Genomic DNA, 14,487 nt, shown 5'->3' on the forward strand with positions numbered 1-14,487 from the left:
TCTTCAAAGTGTTCTGTGGAATGCTCAATAAATGCAAAATAATTCCATTACATATCGCTAGGACAAAGGAGAGAGATTTCTCCCAATGAAGTTCCTTCTAGTGCACAATACATTTCCAAGTCAAACATTAAGACCTTTAATTTATCCAGCCTCAGGTACAGTTCCTCTCTTTACCCTTCAAGGAATATGTTTATATCACAGGCCCTCTGGCTTCCCTATAGCAGCATCCTCCACCAGAAGTTTGCTCCATTAGATTCTCTAACATATTGACTCAAAGCTTCAGCTGGAGCTACACTCAGTCCACAAAGGCTGCACCTGTATATTCTTCATCAAACACTTTGAGGATGCCTGTCAAGCATATGACATCTGCCAACACTGGCTATGTCTCAGCATCTTCTCTCACTGGTGTTCCTCTGGGATTGGTAGCCTACCAGGATAACCAGTTTCTTCTCACCCTATTTAAGAAGGTATATCCTTTACTGAAAAGTAATTTTCAATTTAGGAAATGTGTTCTGCTACAGGCAGTTTTGTTATGGGCAGTAGGGACTGTTATCCCAAGAATTACAGAAGATTCAAAGAGACAGCAGAAGTTTTCCTCCACTTTTCTTTGAAGCCTTGCCAAGGAAGAAAGATTCAAGGGAAACTAATTCTTTCACTCCAGACAGCTTAATCTTTTCAGAGGTCAAGGCTTTCAAGATAGCCTTTGACCATTCTACTACTTTACCAGTGTTTTGTGATCAAAATGATATACTGCGTTTTGCTTTGTTTCTTTTCCTCTTGTCCTAAAAGACAAATATAGGAAGTCTACGGTAACCACTTTAGTCCTGCCACTTCTAAATGACTCACAAACAGTATTTATCAGTTACTGCATCTGGGCAACCTGAAATCAACAAACTCATAGGAAGAAAGCAGGAACAATTTGATTATATTTCCCACATTATTGTTGTTTAACACTAGCATGGGTATCAGCACGGGAGACGTTGTAAGAACCCATGTATCTCAGTGAAGGGTCTTCATTTAAACCTGAAGTACCCAAGCAGTATGAGCACATTGTAAGACTACTGCTATTCTTTCTGCTACAACCCATCTCCATGAGGTGATTAATATTTTATTTGCATACATACACGTTGTCTGTAAACCAGTTAGGACTACTGCTAGATGAAAGACTCCCTTTAAATGCAACTGCTACAATATAACAAATCTCCATTAAAGCAGCATTTTAAGGCCTCAGTAAGCAGTGCCTTTTTTTTTTTAATCCCACCCTTCTTTTTGCCTGGGTGAGGGTTTAGATCCAAAGATAAAGGCAATGAGATCACCATCTCGGGCCCAGAATAGAAAGCAGGGCTGAGCAGGGATGACACAACTGTAACTTGGTTTTTGTGTCAGGAAACTTCACGCTGAGCACTTGGTAGGTATGTAAGGTCTGCTAAGGCATCAGGCTGGAGAAGCCTGGGATCCCCAGGAGCACAGGAAGCAAAGACAAGGCAAAGCATACAAGGGATAATAAAACTTCCTCTTCAAATGCTTACTAGGCTCTTCAAGCAAAATACTGTGGATAGTCAGACTAAAATATCCAATACAAACTAATAAAAACCAAAACGATGAAAAACTATTCTGAACTGAAATCAATTTTAACATAAGACAAAAGAGATTTATCCATGCTGTCAGGGAGCACCCAAAGAAGGATGGACGGGTGCTCAGCAGAAAAACCTTTAGTGATGTCTAAAGTAGACAACACTGCTTGTGAATCTGAGCCCTAACTTAGGGCTGGAATTTAAAGCCCTGTTAATACTACCAGAAACTATGTAGTTAGGCTAGCAAGAACAGATGAACATTTTTTTCCTCTATTTGGGAAGCAAGCATAACTAGCACATCAAGGGAAGGAAGGGATCTTCCACTCTGTTCTGTGCTGGTGCAGCTTCACCTCAAGTACTGCGTGCAGTTTTGGGCGCCACAATAAAAGAAGGACATTAAACTATTAGAGAGTGTCCAAAGAAGGGCTACAAAGATGGTGAAGGGTCTAGAGGGCAAGACATATGAGGAGCAACTGACGTCCTTTGGATTGTTCATCCCAGAGCAGAGGAGACTAAATGGAGACCTCTTTGCAGCCTACGGCTTTCACATGAGGGGAACAGAAGGGCAGGCACTGATCTCTGCTCTCTGGTGACAGTGAAAGGACCCTGGAGAATGACATGCAGCTGCAACAGGGGAGGGTAAGGCTGGGTAGTGGGAAACAGTTCTAAACCAGAGAGTGTGGTCAGGCACTGAACAACAGGCTCCGTGTGGCCATAGTCATGGACCCAAGCCCACCAGAGTTCAAGATGCATTTGAACAATGCTTTAAAAAGTCATTTGAATTTTCAGTAGTCCTCTGCGGAGCAAGGATTTGGACTTGATGATTCTTGTGAGTCCCTTCCAACACAGGATATTTTATGATTCTAGGGCCAGTACAACCAACTAGCCTGGTCTCCTCTGACAGCCCGGACTATGACAAGTCCTTTCTATTACAGACTAGACCAAAGCCATCTGGGACAGTCATGGGTGTTTACCTTATCACTGCAATTACTTTTAAGAAGTTAAACATACACGTAAGTGCTTTCAAATACAAGGCAAACATGAAGCATGTCCACAGCCACCTCTTCTTGAAACCCAACTCTCTTTCTCTGGCCAAGTATGTTAACCACAAGATAACATTCACTTACATTGATATTTGCCTTGTAGCATTAGAACAAAACAATATTGGAATACAAGAACTTCACAAATATAACACGCCTATAGAAAAATTTGTACAGGTAAGTGAACAATTCAAGTACCCAACAAAACAGAAAAACTAAATGCTGCTTTAGAGTAGTACAAACATACAAAACCATAATGCTTATTGTAACTGAGTACTTTGAGGTACAAATACTTTCATTTTTATCCTTCACCCTCTACCCAAGTTTATTTACTTTTTAGTTTCTCAGACCTGTTCTGATGCTTGAATTAATTGTTTAAGATCTCTTACAAACAAAAACAGGCAAAAAAAACCCAACAGATTTTAAAGTAGGGATGAAATGGATTGTAAAAGCTATTAACATCAGTTAGCAGAAACCAACGTAATATCTGAAATGAGCTTAAGCTCCTTCTCAACCAAAACTGGCTTTCATGTGGGCTGCATTCCCATTAATACTGCTTGCTACTCAATGGTTTGTTGAACTTTCATAACAGAAGATATAAATTACAGGTCTCTTACCTTTGGAGGCTTGAAAGGATATTCTGGTGTAAATGTGATGTCAAGGAAGAAAACACCTCCCTCATAGACAGAGCCTGGAGGTCCTAGAATGGTTGATCTCCATTCATAGATGTTATCACCTTTGGGGCCAGCACTAGGAAACAACAAAACAAAACTGGTTTAGAAATATTACCGCAGTTAAATAAATATGACCTCTTCCACTCACAAATTATGACATGAAGGAATGTTTTCAGTTCTACACTTCATAAACCACCTGGAGAAAAAGTGATTGAAGTAAATCGAATGCTTCCAGAATCTCAGAAATCTTACCTGGATCCACAATCATCTCAGACCGCTTAGCAAAGCTGAGAAATTAGAGGTGGTGTATGTTTTTCAGCTTATCTCACCTGACATTTACAAATCATCACTGCCTAGAACTCCTCCTAACAAGCTATAAGATCTCAACAGAAGAGAAAAATCTAAGTTTCAAAAAACAAATTCCTACTGTATTTCAGAAATGACTGCACCAGTTCCACCTTGCTATAACTGCACGCACCACATCAAAGACCATACTAAGGAAATTCAGGATTTATGTTAATTCTGTTAATCTTTTGTGTTCAAGATTAAATATGTTCCTGTATTATTCCTAAACCATGGCTCATTGTGTAATTAAACAAAGTGAAATACATGTGATAGTACCCTTAAATATCAGAATTTTCTACACTTGTATCATTTTGCCACACTGACTTCTAAAATGAAGCCAAACAAACTCATCTCATAGACCTTGTATAACAAAACTGCTTTTTGTGAGGAGAATTAAAATCACCACGTCAAATTAAAACACTGCTTTCTCAAATCAGCTTTGTCTAATCCTAGATTCTCCAGATACCAGCAGCTCACAAAGAGCTGTATGAACTAAAGGTGTTGCAGAGCGCAACTGTCTGCTTGTTGAAAAATTAATTTTACTGAGATCCTCAGACACCCGTGCTCTGCAGCGTGCCATATGTCTGAGTATTTCTAAGTACAGCTCAACCAATAAAGCCATGAATGGTTTAGGACTCCACTGCTACCTTTTTCTTCCTGTGCTGCTACAATAGTATTTTGTCCACTAGATGCTAGAGCCACAAATTCCTTTTGCATACAGTGAGGTACTGACACAGCTTTCTCCATCGTGTGCGTCTAGGATTTTAGAAATCATTCTCCTCCTGTTCTGTAAGGGGCTGGATTTTAACATCCCAACACAAAACGAAGGGCCAATATAAGACAGAATGATTAAAACAAACAAACAAACAAAATAAAAGGTTCTTTTCACATTGTAACAATCATGGAGAACGCTACTCAAGAAGGAAGGCAATCTAATAAGTTCAATGCATACGGGACAGTGCGCATTTGATTAACGTGAAGGGAACCAGAGTAATTGCTAGGTGCTAGTAAGTGTCACAAATAAACACACAATTACAAAAACATAACAAGAGGGATGTGAGATACGGGTGCTGGGTTTTTTTTGCTGCTCTTTGCAGTACTGGTGAACATTTTCTTGACAGCAGGGAAAAAAATCAAGGGAGAGAAAGCAAACTAGCTCTCCTAGTTATCAAATCTCTCTAGAATTTTATTTTCATATTAAACAAACAAGTTCTTAACATTTTGATGCCAAATAGTTCAATGTCAGTGAAACTATGACTAACAGTATGCCTCCAGGGGCAGGAGGCATGTAGGGAAGCAGTAAAGGGAGACAGGATCTCTGCACCATTCACTGGGGAAAGGATCTTTGCACCATCTGCTGGGGAAAGATTGCTCTCTTCAAAACAAAGCCTCACACAGCTTGAGATCTGTACTAAATACAAGGGAAAGCCATCCTATCCCAAGCACTCCTGGCATCCTGCTCCACCTTAAAGACTCTCCCTTGTTTTGTGCAGGTTGGTATATTAGGGCACTCGGTGCTCTCCAGCCACCACTTCTGCAATAGGCTGGAATAGCAGTATGTTTTGACAGGAAACTCTAGCTCTTGAAAAAGGACAGCTTAACTCTGAAAACTTGCTGAAAAGGACTCTCTTGGACACCATTCCGAGGAATTACCTCTTCAGGTATTAGCAACCTACTGACATGTACCATTACTCCAGCTGCACCAGCTATCATCCTCTCTTCCCTCTGCTAAGGATGGAGCTACTGAACAGAAGAGCTCCTTGAGCTTTGTCATCAACAATACTGCAGGAATTTATGTCACAAAAGCTGCCAATTGGGAGCACTTCAGCATTTCAAGAAATGTGATGCATGATTAGCACTGAGTACAACCCTCTGAACCAATAAGAAACATTTCAACGTTTCTGTACTTTATTCCCAGCTTCAATCCAAAGGACTGTCAATGAAAAATCCCATAAACTTAAAAATAACGGTGCTAGAAATCTTTTGTATCCTCTTAGGTTTCCAATTAGAGCACTCACTGCATGCAAGTAACACACTGCTAGACTCTGTATTAAAAATGTGCAACACCTTTGTAAGACATCAGAAAGCTTTAACAGTGATGTACTAAGCTTATTTTTCTTTAATTCAATTAATGGAGCGAAACAGCTGTAGATGTCCAACTTTTACATGTTGACATTGATTTCTCACAAAGGAAAGACTGAAAGAGGAAAATGCAAGTCAGCTTCAGAGCAATATTGCCTGAGTTTATATAAGGATTAGGTAATATCAAGCAGCTCAAGACGACCTAGTCTTAACAGAAACACACAGATAATGGAACACAGCATAAGTGCAGTGGCATTAACTTTCAGTAGAGATACAAAAAACTCTCAAAGGCTAAAGATTATATATTTTTTTGTTTTAAATCCTTGCAATTATCTGCTTCAAAAAGAAATTCACTGATACATAGATACAGGGCTCACAGGCACAGCTTCCACATTCCCTGATGTATGTCACCACTGCTCAAATAAAGTGCCCACATTTACTGATGAAACATTCTGAAGTTGTCCAATGCATGACCATTGGGAACAGAATTTTAACTGATAAAACAGAAATAGTTTTTACTTCAAGATGAGAGAATACACGCTACAAACTCTGTATTAAGCTCAACGGCCCAAACATCTTCATTTTCATTGAAAGAAATGAGAGAAAGACTGACAGTGCAAACTGAAAAATAACATTGGAAGGAAAACTGGGAAAAAAAAAAAAAAGGCAACAACATCAACTCATCATTACAGTATTATGTGGCATTGTTACACAACACTGTAGGCAGTCATCTCTCTTCCCTGGAAAAATGACACACTCAGTGAAGCTGCACCATGCTCACCGTGACAGCTATTCCTGATCACCCCCAGGTTGCTGCTAGCTTGTCTGTTGCAGCTTTACAACCCATGTCCATAGGAAACTGGGCAGTGCAAAGGTAGCATTTGGTCAAGGACTCTCTAAATTTCTAAGTCTGGAAGCAGCAGTCTGAATTTTGCTGGTAAATGCAAGGCAGAGAGAAACTCTAGGCACGCACTAGACCAAATTCAAAGCCCTGCCTGGGCAAAGCCCCAGCCAGCCTTGTGTCACTGTGGAAAAAACAAATCTAGTTCTGCCTTTCTTTGCTGGCAGGTGTTGCATTCTTTCTCAATTTAGAAACCAAACAGGTAAATTAGAAATGCCTGCAGTATAGGCTAGGGAGCAGAATAAAGCCCAGCTAAGAACGTTGCATACCTTGTGATACAGAGGGAGAAAAGCAATTGTAAGCAGAGGACTCTGCCTCAGAAATCCAGTGTCCAAGGAGAGGACACACACTTCTACTTTTCCATGTACTGAAAAGGCTGAAGTGACAGATACGGTAGTCTGCAAGAACAGCCAGCCTGTGGCTTTTTGTGTTACATGGGACAGACAGAACCACCGCCTCAAGCCTTCATTGCAAGAGGCTAACCTGGTATTTTGTATATGCCAACTTAGTTACCCAGGCATTTCTGAGCAGATCACTTAGAACACCTATGGCACAAAGGGAAGGCAAGATTTTCTGGTGCTCACTGCTTATAGTGCATGTATGACAATCCCAGTACACACTGTCAACATTCTCCTGGAAAGTCCCAGGAAGAAGTGACTTAAAGGGCCTACCATTTACATCAGCTTCTGGAAACTACCTAGCCCTTCCTAAGAGCTGACCAAATGGTAACATAACCTTTTCCTCCAGTAAAAAAAAAAAAATGCAGCCCCATGAATAGTCCAGTTCCTCTTCTTTGAAACAAAGAAAACATGCAACAGTGAATCAATGTAGTTAGTGACAGATGAATCAAAATCAGGCACTGCTACAGACACTGGGCTATTAACCTGATATATCAAAGAAACTAATTTCTCAAGGAAACTATTTCAGCCAAGTAGTTTAAAATGCCAGAGCTGGCCTCCCATCAGGATGATAATAAGCACAATTCCATGGTATGCTGAAGTAAATAACAGCTAATGAAAAACTACAACACTTCCATTAAAACCACAAACAACAAAACTGTGAACTCGTACTCCAACTATCTGTATCTCCAGATTCTATTTTTGAGGTTATTTTGCCCTGAATATGAAGAGTCTAATGCAATTAGCTAAATATTTTGAAGTTACACACTTGTGGAAAGTAAATACAACTTCCGAGAACACCATTCACTCAACCTTTCCCAAATAACTCAAAGAGAAAGATGAAAACGTATCACCAACCTACAAAGATTCAAGGTGGTACAGAAATGAACAATTCCCAAAGCCGCCTCACTACAAACTGAAAGCAACATTACTAATTTTTTTGTTGCCGTTTTATTTAGTAGCGAAGAAGCAGTGAAGGACAGAATTGCATCTCAGTGGTCAAATGTTCATCACCTCATTAGACAGCTTCAGGAAGTAATTAGTTGACTGTTAGGAGGTCTGTTTCTTTCCCCCCCCTTCTTGAAGATGTAAGCACAGAACGTGCTACAAGTTTTGGCTGGGTAGTTTATAGAGATAGTGCATGACATTCTCACATGAAGTTCTGGTGCTTTTTGATTTTCCTTCCTAATCTACAACATTCCTACCCCCATGCTGGAAATGCTGCCTTTCCTAGAAGTCTACCATGTGGGTCCATGCTGGGATCAGTAATCTACAATGTCAGGTTAAACCCGACGCTGGGATTGCAGAAGTCTTTGAACAGCTGGGCTGGGATTGCAGAATTCTTTGAGCAGCAGGGCAGGCAGGCACAGGGGTCTGGTACAAAGCAAATGAAGAATCTAGAGTAGCCACTGAAAAACATTTGTACAAAATCCTTCATTTAGAAAAATCCTGTTCTACAGATCTTTAAGCAAACTACGTTAGAAATGAGAACGCCAAATAATAATGTGAAAGATAAACAAAAAAGCAAGCAGCTAATCTTTTGGACATAAAGTTGCTGGAAAAAAACTGTATTAATGCATAGCAGAAATTTTATAAATAAATTGTCAACACTTACATATGCTTTATCTAAAAAAATACATTATAACTTTTATTACTGCAGTACTGAGATATTCTATACACATAATGGACCCCACTAGGCTAAGCCTGCTACAGTGCTTACAGAAAACACAACTTCATTATGTTTTTCAATTATAAAATAAATATTTAAGGTTATTAGGAAGAAATCTGACCAAACAAGACAGAACTAGTTAAAAAGGTACCCCAGGTCATCCATTTTATTGCCAATTTCTGGTGATATAATTTAAAAGTGGGATCTAAATTTCCCTGCTTCCATTTCTAGTTGAAAAATTTAAATACAAGGAAAATAGAAACCACAACAAAATCCCTTCTTGCCATCCACGCATAATGAATGGTGCCATACTGAATTACCAAGCGAACATGTGAACCAGCATGACAATGTTGCCCACTGTCGCTATACACAGCCAAGACAAGCTAAAAATGATGGCCTGACCATAGATGAAATGACTATGAACTCACTGAGAGACATGAGGAAAAAAAGAGTAGGGGAAAAAAGTTGCAGCTGGCTATAATTAAAGCATAAGAAGGCAGTGAAGGAAGGAAAGGAGAGGTAAGTGAGTAAAGATGAAACATTCTATGGCAGCAGCAATCCCAACTACAGAATTGTGATATCAAAACTGAATTCGCCATCTATGCATGTTTGGGGACATGGCTTTCAATTACAAATTGGTAAATATTATTTTTTGTTGTAACTCACTGAAATTACCATCTTCAATTTAAAATGGCAGTCACAGTGTTTTTGCTCACAGTAAGTACCTCACAAGTCCCACCACATTTCTCACACAAAAGAGCACGCACAACATTTCTGTTTGAGCATCTGGGAAAGCTTTTCCCTTAAGTACCAGGCTAATGTAAAATTGGGGAGGAAGGTTGAAAAATTGCACATAAATTGCGCAGCGCTTAAACTGGAGGATAAACTGTGCAGTGAATTATGTTCTCACAAGGTTAAAAAGGAGCTAAATAACTAAATAGTTCCAATAATGGAGCTGATAAGGTGTTATATGGGGATTTATAAGACTTCAAGGAAAACAGTTTCAGGTGGATTTCTTTGGGGAAAGGAAGAAGAAAATACGATGAGGTTTTTATATGTAGATATATATAAAATATTTGGCAACAAGATCACACAACAAGCAAAAGAGCCTGACCCTTGCCAGGACTTCACTCTTTTCAGCTAAAGCAGAAAAATAAATGCCCAGGAATATTGGCATGTTTAAGATGTTCACCTGAAATATTTCAGTCTCTGCAAAATATTGCTGTGGCGTTACTACTCAACCACTTCATAAAAATAATTGAATAATTTTGATGCAAAGTTTGATTTTTAAATCAGGCTCCAAAGATTCGAAATAAAATCTCACTTAACAGGGAGGTCAGGAGGAGACGTTATATTCTCAGGAGAGTGCTGCAGCTCTATTTAGTTTAACAATAATCACTTCAATTTAGAAGCAAGTCCTCATAAAAAGGTTCAAGCAAAATTAATCCATTTAGCATTGGTTCCCAAACTGACAATAAATCCAGCCTGCTCAGGTCTCAAGGGCTTCCATTTTCCTTCGTATTGGCTTATTCCTAGCTTCTCTGTGTCAAAGAACTTAAGTTCATCCTACCACAGATAGGAACATTTTCAAAGTGTCCAACAGGGCTACAGAAAAGTGGACCAAAATCGTAAGAAGTCTGCAGCTTTGCTGTATACAGTATGCAAATACAGACAATGTCAAACTTTCAGAAGTGAATGAAATTATCTTCATTGTATGCAAATCTCTTCTTCTTCTTTCCTCATAGTTACAGGTTGACACCTTGACCAAAAAAAGAAAATGAAACTTAAAACGCACTGGCTTGTATTTGACCTTGCAGCTCCCATTAAATAATTCCCTGCACAAGAAACAGCAAAACAAATTGGAAAGAGCAGAAGAGAATCTGACTTGCCTAACAGTTACCAATGGCTTATTTAAAATGACAAGAAGATGAGATGGTAGAAATCGTGCTCTGCCAACTTAACCTTGTGTTATTTTTACAACAGTTTCCTTCCTGCCATTTGTTCACTGGTCTGTTAGCTGCCAACATGGGGACAGAAACTCTTTCACATCATCAGACATTATTTCCAAATTTAGTATTTGTGGCACAGATGTGTAATTTACAATTGGTAAGCAAAAACAGGCAGTGCCAGAAATGCAGTGTTTTTGCAATTACACCATTTTCTTGGAATCTCCTCATATTCCAACTATTTCTGGTGGTTCGTTTGGACTTGTAACTAGTAAAACTATTTGTTTCTGTAATTTTGATTTTTTGGTAAAGCAAACATACTCTTGAAGTGGCTGCCCTGCATCAAACTGGCAATTCTGTATTTAAACATAATGAAAGAGAACCAATACTATTAACAAACACCAAGATTTTGGTATCACTAATCTCAAACGTAGCATACATCTCACCATGCCAGAATTGAGCTGGAACCTAGATCAGTCTTTCTGTCTGTCCTCCACAAGCATCTCCATGCCTATCTAAATCAGCATGGGACCCGATGGAAAAAAATACAGCACATCATAAATATTCAGGCACTCAGAAGTACACCAGTTGTAAAATTTCTAAGTTAACTCCTTTGTTAGGACCAACACGGTGTGGAAGCTTTACTTTCTTCTAAAGTCATTTGCCTTTTAAAAAATGAAAAAAGAGAAAAAGGATTCTATTTCCTATGTCTGCCCAGGCAGCACTGAGATAATGCAGTAGATGGTTACCTTGCAGTTTATCATCATCAGTTAGCACAACAGATCTAATTATCACCAGTAATTCTGTAGATAAAAAAAAATGTATATGCTAAATAACTTAGATAGAGACGAGAACAGCAAACCAGCTTGGAAAAACTGGCCCCAGAAAGTTAAAGATGACGTGTAACGCTTGGCAAGAAGCCCTCGCAATGCTGAATACTGAAAGCAGACAAGGCTCTCAAACTTCCTCAGGCTAACAAGGACATAGTTCTTGTTGCTTCACCAAACTGTCTCCTCAAACTAGCTGTCATATTTCCATGGGAAGGAATTGGTTATTTTATAGAGGCCAGACAGTTGTACTGTCAGACTAGAGATGCACTACTACCTCCCTTGTACTGAAATCTGGTAATTCTGCACTCAGAACAGAGGACATGGTGTTTTAAGATTGCTAGTTTACGTGCAATTTTAAGTTACTAAGAGAACATACGAAAATAAGATCTGGAGCTTGTGGTACATGTGTAGAACTGATTTGTCTGTCCCACCGCCTACCTCTATAGCAAGCAACCTGCCCTAAAAAAAAAAAATAAAGGCTACACATTAAGTCTATCAGCTGATCAACACCAACAGTCTCTTCCCCATTAGATCGGGGATAGGCAGAGTCAACATTACTTAACTAGAGAACCAGGTCATCACATTATCTTGGCTTCACATCACTATATTGCTTCCAATCAGCATACCAATGGTGATACAGATAACATTATGTTGCTAATTAAAATACATTATGTTCTGAAGGACCTATTTTAGTGATACATGAAACATGATATTTTAGTGAAACAAGAAAGAAAAATCTCATCTGGATGTCTTCCCCTTCTCCTTTATCTACACTAAGCTCCTTACATTCATTTCCTTTCATTGTCATTCACTGAACAAATCAGGATCACTGCATTTGGATTACAGCACTTGCACTGCAGGTGGCAACAGCAAAATTGAACAAACCACTCAAAAAAAAAAAGTCTTACACTTCTCAAGACCACAAAAAATAGTATCAATTATGCTGCACAGCCCAGACCACTTATTTTATTTTCACAGCTGTAAACTACTATTGAAGTTGCCTAGCAGAAGTCATGACAGCACTGCCTTTGAGTTTTAAGCCAACATGCACAGACTAGAAATTTTTTTATCTGAGAGATCCAAGATGCAAGTTCACTTTTTTTTTTTTAAGATTTTCTTTAATATAGCACAGCTGCCAGTCAATTACACAGCAGACAGAAAACTGCTTAGATACCACTGCAAGTTGGCCTTGTTAACAGTTACAAATGCACCAGGTCACAGTAGCTAATCATTATTTATGTATTACTGCTACAATATATATTCTGAAGCTGACTTTGAGGGCAAAAGCCTGAAACAAAGGTGTATTTCAAGGAATTTAAATTAAAGAACACAAGCTTTTGATTTTCTTTTGGATAGCACTGTCACAAGGATAGCTTGAACATACGTTTGTGGTGGCCTTCCCAAGTTTGTTTATGTCTTTGTATTAGGAACATTACACTTAATCCACATCAGGTGCCAAAAGAAGACTAAGCCATGCCTTCAAACAACATGTACAGTGCTGGTGCTAACTGAGCTAACTGATCCTGCCTGATCCTGCAGAGTCCAGGTAACTGGTGAACAGTTACTTTTTTTTCCCCTCCACAAGACCGTTTGGCGACTGATGTGAAATAATTCACCCCACAGCAAAAATGCCATTATTGTCACACTCTCAGTTTTGGCTTTTAAACTTCACAGTACCTTCATTTCGTTACATTTTTGACACATCTAATGAATGTAAGAAAACATTAAAGGCAAAGAAGTGCCAGGCAGTGAGAGTTTCAACTCAGTGCCTTACATCACTTACACCTCTTATACAAAGCACGCACACAGAAGCCAGCACATGCTCCACTCCTCCGCAGCTCCCAGTGAAGAGAGAAGCCTTAACAGCAGCTGTGCATGCTGAGGGACATCCCTGGCTCACAGGAGGTGCTGAGGATGGAGGTCCCCAGCAGGTGGGCAGAGGGGTTTTTGCCAGGGAGCCCAGGTTGAGGCACCCTCATCACCCTCCTGGTCCCAGCTGGCTCAGGAGCAGTTTGCAGCACTGCTAACCTTTTAACCTGAGCACTGTTATAAGTAACACCTTAAGGCAACAGTGAAAAGATTAGCAAAGAACTCTTTCTGTTCTGTGTATCACTTTTGTTATGCTGTTAATACTTCCACACTGACCAACGGCAACAGAAATTCAGTGGCACACCTACAGAATCTTTAGAACTGACACGGATTTGTAACTTGCAGCTAATTTTACATTGAACAAAATAATTTTGAGAAGAAGAATTGAGTATATTGCTTACAATTAGGCAAAAATACGGCATGGACATAATAATACATAGCAAAACATCTGGGAAAACTGACAGCCTTAGTAATCATGCTTGATGCAATTTTACATATATATCAACAGAAGAACAGAAAGCCACTATTAAGGAAAATGACTTGTTTCCAGTTGCTACAGCTTAATTCACTTTCATTTCCTCACTAAAAGACATTTAGGATATTCCTTTTATTGAAATAAAGATTTTCTAACTGCAACACACAGTATATACGTACATCTGCAGTAGTATCATTACATTAGTAAATTTTCTTAGCTACATTAGGTAATCCCATCTGAACTTTCAAGAGAAATGAAGAGAGATTTCTTCATTAAAGTGTCTTCATCAAGATTTCAGTTCAGAAAGGTCAATAATTAAAACCCCTACAGCACACACAACGCCTTCTTAAATAAGCAAGAATGGACAAATTCCAAAAGCAGTTGATACTCTTGTCATTACAGCAGATCTTCAATAAATTTTTATACTGGGCTTTTAATCAAATGTAGCTAAAACTTATGTTGAGACAACTTCATTTCCAATTACGGCAGACTATCTGAAAATAGTTCTCTTCTGCTGAGCTTGTCAGAGAAAGGTAAAACAGAATACATAAACACACAATCATCCATAAACGTTAATCATTCAAACAGAAGCACCATCAAGAGAGCAGCAAGCTAGCCAATACTGAAATTATTTATACATTTACACTGACTTAATTAAGAGAAACCTACATGCCATGCATGGAA

General features: G+C 39.0%; 1 protein-coding gene across 2 annotated transcripts in view; it reads right to left on the bottom strand.

Annotated features, from left to right (window-relative positions):
- The window catches only part of LOC122189812 (ubiquitin-conjugating enzyme E2 E1), a 43,105-nt gene that overhangs the window by 4,131 nt on the left and 24,487 nt on the right, over window positions 1-14,487 (bottom strand). For both annotated transcript variants that reach the window (XM_042889194.1, XM_042889193.1), the window contains exon 4: window positions 3,232-3,364. In XM_042889194.1, the coding sequence (XP_042745128.1) occupies window positions 3,232-3,364 (133 nt within the window). The remainder of the gene's footprint in view (window positions 1-3,231; window positions 3,365-14,487) is intronic.

Source organism: Lagopus leucura, unplaced genomic scaffold (assembly GCF_019238085.1).
Source record: "Lagopus leucura isolate 7727_CA_CO unplaced genomic scaffold, USGS_WTPT01 Super-Scaffold_100157, whole genome shotgun sequence".
In the NCBI taxonomy this organism is placed as follows: Eukaryota; Metazoa; Chordata; class Aves; order Galliformes; family Phasianidae; genus Lagopus; species Lagopus leucura.